The sequence below is a fragment of the Schistocerca cancellata genome, chromosome 1, assembly GCF_023864275.1.
Source record: "Schistocerca cancellata isolate TAMUIC-IGC-003103 chromosome 1, iqSchCanc2.1, whole genome shotgun sequence".
Classification (NCBI taxonomy): Eukaryota; Metazoa; Arthropoda; class Insecta; order Orthoptera; family Acrididae; genus Schistocerca; species Schistocerca cancellata.
In genome coordinates, this window is record NC_064626.1 from 113,797,421 (window position 1) to 113,809,771 (window position 12,351).

Sequence of the window (12,351 nt, forward strand, 5' to 3'; positions counted from 1 at the left end):
TTTCATCTGATCTTCTCTAGACAAGACAAACAAAGGCGAATGAATAGATACATGCTCCTGAGCAAACATGTACGATTTTGTAAGATATCAACAGATTTTATGAACAAATTAATACCGATCGCTGAAAAGACGAATGCCACAATATGTCAATGTTAACAACTCTTTAGCCTATTTGGTCTCTATTTACGAAGAGAACGATAGCCAAATTCAAATGTAAAGAGAACCGAAACGATTTCGAAGTGGCACATTCGAGAGACCGAGAGAGGCGAGGAACAAGACAATGTTAGCTTTAAGTTTCTTCTAGACAAGCAAACAGAATAAACTGTTTTATATTATACAAAGCTTTCGTGAATACTGAGAAAGATTTTGGCACTGTAAAATCGGAGAAAATGTGTTGGGATTGTTGAAGAAAGTAGAAGTAGGCTACAGAAACTGAAGTCTGGTATGAATTCCTTAGAAAAGTAAGACAGCTGTCACTGGTGAGATTGTATTACTGCGGGACTTGGATTCTTGAGACTGAATGAAAAAAGCATTTGAGTTGAGACAAAACAGTTTCCTTCATTAAAATCAGAGAGTGTAGCAACAACCAAAGAAAGCTGAGTGAAAAGTGAAGCTTGTGGAACATTACTGTAGAAATAACTATTGACTTCTTTATATCTAACAGACGTATACGAAGACAAAGGGATATGTGAGTGGAAAAAGTATTAGTGGAAGACTACAGCATACGCTCACAAATCAAGATATGAAAGACGTCGTGTCTAAAACCCGCTCAAAAATGAAAATGACTTCCTAAGGAGGCGAAATAAGGAAATTTGTTCTATCCACACATCTGGAAATGATGCTACCAGCCTTTCCTCATAGTCACTAAGTAGCTCAGTACAAGGCGTTATCAATGGCATGCAGTTATGTCACAGATGCGTACTGTTTTCAACATGGAAGGTACCTCGAATTTAAATAATCAGTAAATCATCTACGTCTTTCTCAGTGATATACCACACCAGTGTAGCGTGTGTCATGTAAATTGAGCATACGTTGTTCTAATCTACTGTACCTGAAAGCGCTTCTGATTCGACAGTCAATAGGAACATTTAACGTAAACTAAACGATAGAAATGTTTCCGTCATGCTGAATAAGAAGCGGCATGTATTGTTTACAGGGATATCCCGGTGGAGAAACCACAGCCGGCTGCGGTGACGGAGGAACAGAGGAAGCGAGCGTCCCTGCTGCCCCGCCACTGGGACTGGCGAAACGTCGACGGCGTCAACTACGTGTCTCCCGTGAGGTTCGTATATCTGGCACATCAGCGCTGTTTGCAGTGTAGTGTTGGGGTATGACGATATTAAAAAGAGTACGTCCCACACATTTCCAATGTTGCATCCATCAAAGCTTATGTGGTTAGTATACAGAGGGACTAAGCTTCCGTCTGTGACAGCTGTTCTAGGCGCTTCAGTCTGGAACCGCGCGACTGCTACAGTAACAGGTTCGAACCCTGCCTCGGGCATGGTTGTGTGTGCTGTCCTTAGGTTCGTCGGGTTTAAGTAGTTCTCAGTTCAAGGAGACTGATGACCTCAGATGCTAAGTCCCATAATACTCAGAGCCATTTTTGAACTAAGCTGCCCCTACCGAATCTACACTCCTGGAAATGGAAAAAAGAACATTGACACCGGTGTGTCAGACCCACCATACTTGCTCCGGACACTGCGAGAGGGCTGTACAAGCAATGATCACACGCACGGCACAGCGGACACACCAGGAACCGCGGTGTTGGCCGTCGAATGGCGCTAGCTGCGCAGCATTTGTGCACCGCCGCCGTCAGTGTCAGCCAGTTTGCCGTGGCATACGGAGCTCCATCGCAGTCTTTAACACTGGTAGCATGCCGCGACAGCGTGGACGTGAACCGTATGTGCAGTTGACGGACTTTGAGCGAGGGCGTATAGTGGGCATGCGGGAGACCGGGTGGACGTACCGCCGAATTGCTCAACACGTGGGGCGTGAGGTCTCCACAGTACATCGATGTTGTCGCCAGTGGTCGGCGGAAGGTGCACGTGCCCGTCGACCTGGGACCGGACCGCAGCGACGCACGGATGCACGCCAAGACCGTAGGATCCTACGCAGTGCCGTAGGGGACCGCACCGCCACTTCCCAGCAAATTAGGGACACTGTTGCTCCTGGGGTATCGGCGAGGACCATTCGCAACCGTCTCCATGAAGCTGGGCTACGGTCCCGCACACCGTTAGCCCGTCTTTCGCTCACGCCCCAACATCGTGCAGCCCGCCTCCAGTGGTGTCGCGACAGGCGTGAATGGAGGGACGAATGGAGACGTGTCCTCTTCAGCGATGAGAGTCGCTTCTGCATTGGTGCCAATGATGGTCGTATGCGTGTTTGGCGCCGTGCAGGTGAGCGCCACAATCAGGACTGCATACGACCGAGGCACACAGGTCCAACACCCGGCATCATGGTGTGGGGAGCGATCTCCTACACTGGCCGTACACCACTGGTGATCGTCGAGGGGACACTGAATAGTGCACGGTACATCCAAACCGTCATCGAACCCATCGTTCTACCATTCCTAGACCGGCAAGGGAACTTGCTGTTCCAACAGGACAATGCACGTCCGCATGTATCCCGTGCCACCCAACGTGCTCTAGAAGGTGTAAGTCAACTACCCTGGCCAGCAAGATCTCCGGATCTGTCCCCCATTGAGCATGTTTGGGACTGGATGAAGCGTCGTCTCACGCGGTCTGCACGTCCAGCACGAACGCTGGTCCAACTGAGGCGCCAGGTGGAAATGGCATGGCAAGCCGTTCCACAGGACTACATCCAGCATCTCTACGATCGTCTCCATGGGAGAATAGTAGCCTGCATTGCTGCGAAAGGTGGATATACATTGTACTAGTGCCGACATTGTGCATGCTCTGTTGCCTGTGTCTATGTGCCTGTGGTTCTGTCAGTGTGATCATGTGATGTACCTGACCCCAGGAATGTGTCAATTAAGTTTCCCCTTCCTGGGACAATGAATTCACGGTGTTCTTATTTCAATTTCCAGGAGTGTATTTATGGAACCCGCACTACGACTGTATCAGGGACGGTATACGGACTGGCAACAGTCACGTCATCGAAACAAGTTCCCTCTCGGAGTTTTGTATAATTGTTAGCAAACGGAATCATACCGAAAAAAATACAAGTGACGATTGACTAAGAGCTGCGCAGTATTTTTGGATCAAGATATACCTTATTTCTGTCATTCCTGTCCAAGTGCCTCCATTAATTCTTTGCGCTATTAGTGGTGTAATAATAGAGGTTTCGGATGCCTCTGTAACTTCGTTCTTTTCAAAGTACTTAACATTTCATAAATGCTTCTGAGGCTATAAAAGGTGTTCGGATATTCCCATTACAAATCTCGAGGACTTGTAGAAGAGAGTGAGAACATAGTATTTTAAACAGGAACCCATGTCAGGGAACGTCGTCCTGCGACGCTATCAGAGCGTCAAAGCTGTAGACGTCGGCGGCTGCAAATATATGGGGTGATTCCGGGATGATGTTACAAACTTTCAAGGATGATGGGTGCGGATAAATGTATCAATTTGAGGTACGGGTGTCTGGCTCGGAAACGAGCGAGTCGAAATTTGCAAGCGAAAATTATTCTGAATTGTCTGTCAGTGGACTAGTCGTACCAATACTGTTGTTACTGACGATGTACGGTATGCTATTTTCATAGGTGGTAGTATGGAGCAAAAGAAGAGTTGCCAACATGAGCTCTAAAATGAGCACCGTCTTCGCTACTGTGAAACACAAGTGCTCACAGCTCTTAAGTTATGCGTTCTAGAGCCCATATTTACAGGACAGTTTTTTTTGGTTTAGTTCATATTACCACCTAGGAAAGTTGCCTACCCTATAATCCTAGCAACAACGAGTATTTCACTTATAGAAGTATCAGAACAGTTACCTGTTTTTACCTTTCGACTCGTTCGTTTGTGGTACAGGAACAATTTCTTCAGACTTATAACATTTACCCTTCTGTGTACATTTACAGGAGCTGGCGCCTGTAACTTTTACGCTCTGTAGCATCGTTGAATGACGTTTCCGTACATCGATTCTAATTCAAAATATTATGTACTCACTCCCCTCTACAAGTTCTAGAAGATAGTAATGGGAATTTTCGAACACCCTATATATTGGAAAGCTGTTACTTCCGCACTTCCAATTTTGATATCTGCTGTTAGTTTCGTAGTTTCCAGTGATAATGCACACTTTACAAGGCAACGTTTCTGTACCATTTACTAAAGATTAAATAATATAAAAGAAATAAACTTACAGAGACATCCGAAACCTGTATCTGCTAATTACACAAAGAAAGATTGGGGTCACTAGATAAGTTTGAGACAAGTAGGTAAACTTTGGTCCAAAAATACCGTGCTACTCATGGTCAACCCTCACTTGTATTTTTAACATTATGATTCCGTGTTCTAATAAACGCCCAAAGCCATAAGAAGGAACTTACATCGATTACGTGGCTGTCGCCTGTCTGGATACCGTTCCTAATAGAGATGTAGTGCAGGTTGTATAAAAAAATCGCTAGGGGCAGCTGAATCAACCTGTGTGATGTCAAATAAGTCCTCCAGACAAAATTGTGGATCGCCGCAGAATACATCATTTTCATACCTTGTACCAGCCGCTCTGGCCTTGAAAAAGTCCTTAACTCGGCGAGAGATACAGTCAATAAGTTTCGTCTGGTATGCCATATCACAGACGATTAGCTGCCTGGAAGCTACCAAGTTAAGAGGATGCCGACTGTTATCTATACCTGCTGTTCCCTGTATTTTTCGTGGTACTGTGTTTGGGTGGTTGATTTAGGGTAAGGTGCCTGCGTTTCATCAAACTGTAAGAGCAAGTGCGCAGCACTGTGAACGAGGCTGTTGTCATCTTGGAAGACGGGAGTGACCACAGCATATACATCAAGAGGATGTAGAAGATGTACAAGGAATGCAACATTTCTTCTCCTAGCCTGCTGTGATGAACAACCTGGTCCATTTACACAGTAATCTGAATGTGTCGGACCCCTGCAACGTCGTAGAAGCAATTACGACCTGAATTACACTTTTACAATCTGCAGATCTACGTCTCATTTGGTCTCCGGTGCGCTGAACGCCCTATATTGTTTCAAAAGTGCCAAATAGTGACTCGTCGGACGATACTACACGTTTCCTCTCAGCTACGGCCCAGGTTCTGTGTTGCATAGCCCACTGAAGACGCGAATAGCTTCATGCAGCGCCACCGAGCGGGATGGCGCAGTGGTTGTCATACTGGACTCGCATTCGGAAGGACGACGGTTCAAACCCCGTCTCCGGCCTTCCTGATTTGGGTTTTCCATGATTTCCCTAAATCGTTTCAAGCAAATGCCAGGACGGTTCCTTTGAAAGGGCACGGCCGATTTCCTTCCCAACCTTCCTTAACCCAACCTTGTGCTCTGTCTCGAATGACCTCGTTGTCGACGGGACATTAAACGCTAATCTCCTCCTCCTTTATGTAGCGCTGCGAGCAACGGCCTCATATGAGGTACTAGACTACAGACGTCCGTTGCGTGCAGTGGCCTTCTCAATGATGGCCTAGAAACTGACTGAAATTACGTGTTTGCGTTAACAGCAGCAGTTCCTATTGGGTTTGAAACCGTCACTGGGTGGACATTCCACTCCTCTCCAGTTCCTCTCAGTATATTTCCATTACCACTGTTCTTATGCCGTGTGACACAGCTGTGAATGGTCCACCATTTCTTGTAGACACATTGGGCAATCTACATTCATACGTTTTCATTGTATGGTCATGGCCATGTCGAATCACGATAGTTTGTTTCTGCCATTGTGTCAAATCTCCTCCTCGATCCACTTTACTGCGCCGATTCTGTGCAATTGGCATATTTTCCTACACTACCAGGCTTACGTCAGCGGTGGAAGGTCATATGATGGACTGGTACCATTTCCACGCAGTATACACCGCCTGGGGCAACCAGTTTCCTCTTTTAATGAGGTGGCTCGTAGTTTGCTTGGTGAGATTATAGTGTCTGCTAACTCTGTCCGAATAGGACCCGGAAAACCAAACGCTATCGACCGACTGCCGTGTCATCCTCAGCCGACAGGCGTCATTGGATGTAGATGCAAAGGGCCATATAGTCAGCACACTACTCTCACTGCCGTTGTCAGTTTCGTGACCGGAGCCGCTACTTCTCATTCAAGTAGCTCCTCAGTTGTCCTCACAGGGGCTCAGAGCATCCTGTTTACCAATACCACTCGGCAGACCCGATTGGTCATCCATCCAAGTGCTATCCAAGACCGACAGCGCTTAACTTCGGTGACCTGACGGGAACCGGTGTCACCACTTTGGCAAGGCCACTGGCGTGGCGAGATTATAAGCGGATTCAAATACTCTACGATCAGCACATCGAAAATAAAACAGTATACATTAAATAAATATTTAAATAAGAAATAAGTATGTAATATGACACCTTTTAAAATGGGAGTAAGAAGAATAAAATAATTTTCCCATCCCTACACTGATCCCTAACCTCATACAGAGAGTTCTGAAAAATTATGATTCTCAATTTTTTATAAGTATGAAGGTATTAATAACAAAAAAGTGTAGAGTGAATGCATACATAACTAATGCATAAATAATTCAGGTTCTAACTGTTATCTCCTGCATGTGCCCCACGTTTTTCGTTACAAATTTTACAAGTATTTTCATAAGTAGTAAGAGTTGATGACCGCAAATATTTAGAATTATCTGTGTAAAGTTATGAAATTGTATAGGTCTAGGAGAAATTATTTTATACATTTAGGCCGATTCAGTAACTTGTTACATTTGAGAGAGGACAAGCTACTCTCTCACTTATTTTTCGTATATGGAAAATTATTAAAGATTTTGTTACCACCTTACACACCTTGAGCGAGACTCTAGAAAGTAATTGGCCTAAGTGGATGTTGATGGAGCCTGGTAGGGCTCTAAAGGCATGAGGTATTTTTATGGTTCTTAGCTCACAGAAACGGCGTGTAGGAAGTTGAAAGCAGCCCATCCCTCAGTAAATCTTGCCAGACAGGCCCACAGCCGTATAGGGCAGACAGAGCAGCCCATAATCGAGACACGACTCCAGCAGAACAATGCCACACTACCTGCCATGGCGCCAGCAGAAGGCTGGGCTGGGGCCTATCGACTGAAGGGATGCATCTACACAGTGGAGTTTTAAACAGGGCATTGTGTGCAGAGCCACACATAATAAAAATTCTCAAGGTATATGTTAATCTTACCTTTTGAGTTCTTATGATGATATTTTCTCAGAAACTTCCATCCCCTAACAAATAGTTCTTTAGAACTCAAATACAAATTTTTGTACACTTAGCTATAAAAATGTTTTAATATAATGAAATATTTTCATAAAAACTTAAACATCCTATTTTATTCCCTTAGAGATTGAATTTCCAAATACACTGAAACACGTATTTTATATTTCTAACTGATAAGCTAATTACAAACTTTCTTAGATTTAGGTTTAAAAATGCTTTCGTTATGAAATATTTTCATAACAATTTTCATCCCCTATTTCACCTCCGTAGGGATTAAATTTCCAAAACACTGAAAGAGGCACATTTTATTTGTAACTGAGAGGTCAAAGAACAATTTTCGTAGATGTAGATTCAAAAATGATGTATTTAAAAAAATCTTTCTCATATTGTTTTACCCCCTCAGAGTTTGAATAACCAAGAACGCTGAAACACACAATTTTTTATTTCTAACCGAGAAGCCAAACACAATTTTTCATAGATCTAGCTTGAAAATACTTTAGTAGTTCTTTAATAATTATTTATTTAAAAAGAGGACTTTCATCCACTTCCTCCCCCCCCCCCCCCCCCCCACGCCCATGGGGTTAGAGTTTCCAAAAATGCTGAAACTGCAAATCCTTTATTTCTGACCACGAAACCAAATATCAACATTCGTAGCTCTAGCTACAAAATTTTCCTAATAGCGACATATTTTCAAAAGAGGTGTCATCCCCTATTTCATATCGTTAGGGGCGTGGTATCAAAAAATCGATACCTACAGTATATGATCAACGCCTTCTCCAAATTTCAAGTTTCTGTCATTTGCGGTTTGACCTGAGCGATGATGGGTCAGTCAGATGGAAAATTTACTTTTGCACAGAGAGATGTATGTAACCGTTGCTGAAGCCCGCATTTTCATCCCTCAGGAATCAGCTATCCTGCGGGGCCTGCTACGCATTCGCTGTGATGGGGATGTTGGAGTCGCGACTTCGCATCCGCACCAACAACACCTACCAGCCCGTGTTGTCTGTCCAGGACGCCATAGACTGCAGCGACCTGGTAGGGGGGTGTGACGGCGGCTACGCTTACCAGCTAAGTCGCTACGCGTTGGTAAGTGGTGACAACCTAACGCACACTACCTTTAAGGACGATTACACGCTCGACGTGTTTTGTCTTGGTATTTATTCACGGTAGCGTCATTTTAGTCTGTCTTAAATCAGCTTTCATCGTTCATCATCTTTAATCGCTCATGTACTGCCCTCGTACTTCTGTGGAAAGTTTTTCAGATTCAGCGTACGACTGTTCAAATTTAAGTCCTCCGTGGTTCCTAAATTAATTAAAGGCGAATATTAGGATGGTTTCTAAACTATGGCTACGGTGTATTTCGGGCCACATTCCTAGTCCGGCAGAGCTTCCGTTCCATTATTAATGAGCGAAATGTAAACTGTTCGCTATTCCATAAACTTCTTTCCTTTCCTTTAGAATGGCATGCTGCAGTGACGGTAAACGAAGAAACACTGTTCCTATGTACTGTTCAATAATCAGAGAAATACCGGATGGTCTATAGCTTATGAGGGGATTATGGCTGTGAATAATTTTTTAATTATCATCTGCAGTTTTGGTTCTTTGATCGGTGATGAGTTTTTCCATGATCAGTCTCCCGTCCATTCTGTAACAATCTGAAAAAAAAGGAGATAAGAATAAATAAAAAACTCACTCACAGTTATAAGCCCTCTGTGGATTTTATCCGTCTTGTATATTTATATCCACTGTAAAACACGGTATTAGATAAAGCTTGTAGCTCGGCAAAATATATGGCCACAAGGAAGGGCATCCACACAGAAGTGTACCTAATCATTGTAACAGCGGGCCGGCCGAAGTGGCCCCGCGGTTCTGGCGCTGCAGTCTGGAACCGCGAGACCGCTACGGTCGCAGGTTCGAATCCTGCCTCCGGCATGGATGTGTGTGATGTCCTTAGGTTAGTTAGGTTTAACTAGTTCTAAGTTCTAGGGGACTAATGACCCCAGCAGTTGAGTCCCATAGTGCTCAGAGCCATTTGAACCATTTTGAACCATTGTAACAGCGGACTGCGCACGATAGGATGAACGATTCCTGCCATCTACTACCCATGGGGTGCCAAAACTTTAGGATGCTTTAACTATATTGGCTACGGAGCAGGGAACCACGTACAGTGTATCACAGTGAACGACACACACTTTCTCTCTCACACTAATACAGAGTGGTGCTGTTCCCAGTGAAATCATTGCTCTCGCCACATTCTCTTGCTAGCACTAATCGCCTTCACTTCCTCACCAGTTGCAGACTACCCTGGAGTCGACGTGTGTACCTAACAGGCACGACATTTGCATAAAAAAACAGGCTGGTATGGTCTTTGCTGGTTAATGTAAACGGGCGTGTGCAGGTATAGCTGCAATGAAAGACAATATCCGAACCGAATCATAAATGAGATTGTTCAACTGCTTCGGCGTTTAAGTGAGACAGGCATCGTAGCGGGATGGTGGCAGATGCGCCATACACATACACTGGCTGTGGACGAACTTCTAACCAAGACTGTGAACGACAATACCCCTTACCAATAACAGGCAGGTGTCCCCCCCCCCCTCCGCCCCCACTCCCCCGCCCCACCGACATGAGACAAGGCAAGCAACTGCCTGGAACAGCCCTCTTGAAGGCATTTCATGCCAGCGACACCTAAGACATTTGTAGGGCTTAGCGTAGAAGGACTTCCCTAATTGGGATCAGCTTTGTTCACCCTGCCATCGAAATTCTATTATTCGTGTCATTCATACTGCTCAAAAACGAAGACAGTCTCTGTTGTGTCAGCTACTGTGGAAGTCAGCACCGACACAAACAAGGAAGGAGAGAAGCTGCGATGGTCGACGGCAGTAATCCAAAATGATCTGTACAGACAGACTAACACAACACGTTATTTCCACAAGGATATAAACATAACTTCTTGTTACGAGATGGCTTCCTGTGTCTCCTACATGCAGTTATATTTACTTTCTACCACTACTCGCAGAACGCAGGCTCAGTATCGCCTTCCAATTACTCAGTACCGATACTCTCGAAGTCTGCGACCGATCTGGGACCTATTAGCTATGGGCGGCTGGTTAAGTGAGTGTTGACAGGAGGCGCTGAACTCCGTCTTCTTGGAGGTGTGGCGCTGCCCGCTCTTTACACTGGCGCGCCGGTCAGCGCCTTCTCGATGCTCTTTCGCGGTGCTGCCCTGGTCGGTGTGCAGCCGATACTTTAGAACTGCACAGTTTACCTCGCGACATGATACTCAAAATTCTGAATACATATCTGTTTGTTACTCACAATCCCATCACGATGCTGGCCGCCCTACCATGAGGTCCCCCGTTCAGCTCTAGCAGGGTTTAAGGAACAGTTTGTATGGGTGGTGCGGGGGAGGGGACCAAACAACGATGTGATCGGTTCCATCGGATTACGGGAGGATGGGGAAGGAAGTCGGCCGTGCCCTTGCAAAGGAACCTGTGGTGTCACCGCCAGACACCACACTTGCTAGGTGGTAGCCTTTAAATCGGCCGCGGTCCGCTAGTATACGTCGGACCCGCGTGTCGCCACTATCAGTGATTCCAGACCGAGCGCCGCCACACGGCAGGTCTAGAGAGACTTCCTAGCACTCGCCCCAGTTGCACAGCCGACTTTGCTAGCGATGGTTCACTGCCTACTTACGTTCTCATTTGCCGAGACGATAGTTTAGCATAGCCTTCAGCTACGTCATTTGCTACGACCTAGCAAGGCGCCCTTGTCAGTTACTATTGATATTGTGAATCATGTACCGTCCAGACCGACGTTCATCATTAATGGATTAAAGTTAAGTATTCCACCAGCTACGTCCGTTTTTCTAAATTCTAATTTCCTTGTCATGTTCCAGACTTCACGCCAGCCTGCGTGAGCTAAAACGCGTGCATTTCGGCCTCCTTTAGTAAAACGGTGTTGGCTCTCCTGCCGACCACAACAGAATTTGCCTGAAGCGATTTAGGGTAATGACGGAAAACACAGATCGGGATGGCCCGACGCGGATTTGAACCATCGCCGAATGCGAGTCAAGTGTGCCTACCACTGCACCGTCTCACTCGGTGAGGCCCAGTATGGCGTTCAGTTTTAATCCACTGGAAAATTATCTTTGTGTGTATAAATGACAATTTTCGAAATTTCTTCTTTACATGTTTGCGGTTGCTGGGATAAAATAATACGGAATGCCGCTGCATGATTTGACTTCTGACATGTACCACGAACTTTGCAGGAACAGGGCGTCGTAGAAGAACAATGCAGACCCTACAATGCCAATAATGGTCAGTGTATGGCCAACACGTGCGACCGCATTTACGTGTCGGACTACTCGTTCGTGGGTGGTAAGTATCAGTGGTGCGGTCCGCAATATTATCGTTTTCACTTTGTATTGTTGTCGCTAGTCTGAAGAGTGGTTTGGGGCAACTCTTCAAGCTAGTCAATGTTGAGGAAATTTTCTCATTTCCAACCACTGCACCAACGTCCATTTGAATCTATTAACTGCATTTCCCTCTTCAGTTTCTACCATCCATACTTCCACCACTGCCATGATTTGTTTTACTTCTTTTATTCAAATTGTGCCGTAAAAATCTTTCTGTCATTCCAGTCAGTACCTCTTGATTACCTAATCGCTCTATCTAATATTCAACATTCTCCTATGGTATCACGTTTCAAAAGATCTCTTTTTCTTCGTGTTCGTAACTTTTTCCGTCCACATTTCAGTTCCATACAAGTCTACACACCAATGAAATTCTTTCAGAAGATACTGTATGTCCTTACACATAAAGTTGTATTTGTCGTTTGCATATTACTGCTTTTCAGGATGCTCTTCTTTTAATTGCAAGTTTCCATTTTACAGATTGAATAACATAGGTGCTGACGATAATACTGTTTCATTCCTTCTTGCAGTACTGCTTCACTTCCTTCTCTTTCCACTTGCAAAGAGTGTATTCCAAGTTCCCACTGTAGTCGTCTCACACTG

At 45.0% G+C, this 12,351-nt stretch overlaps 1 protein-coding gene across 1 annotated transcript in view; it reads left to right on the forward strand.

Moving 5' to 3' along the window:
- Positions 1-12,351, forward strand: part of LOC126151965 (dipeptidyl peptidase 1-like) — a 63,600-nt gene that overhangs the window by 38,548 nt on the left and 12,701 nt on the right. The window contains exons 6-8 of the mRNA XM_049915979.1: positions 1,157-1,282; positions 8,237-8,420; positions 11,605-11,713. Coding sequence (XP_049771936.1) covers positions 1,157-1,282; positions 8,237-8,420; positions 11,605-11,713 — 419 coding nt within the window. The remainder of the gene's footprint in view (positions 1-1,156; positions 1,283-8,236; positions 8,421-11,604; positions 11,714-12,351) is intronic.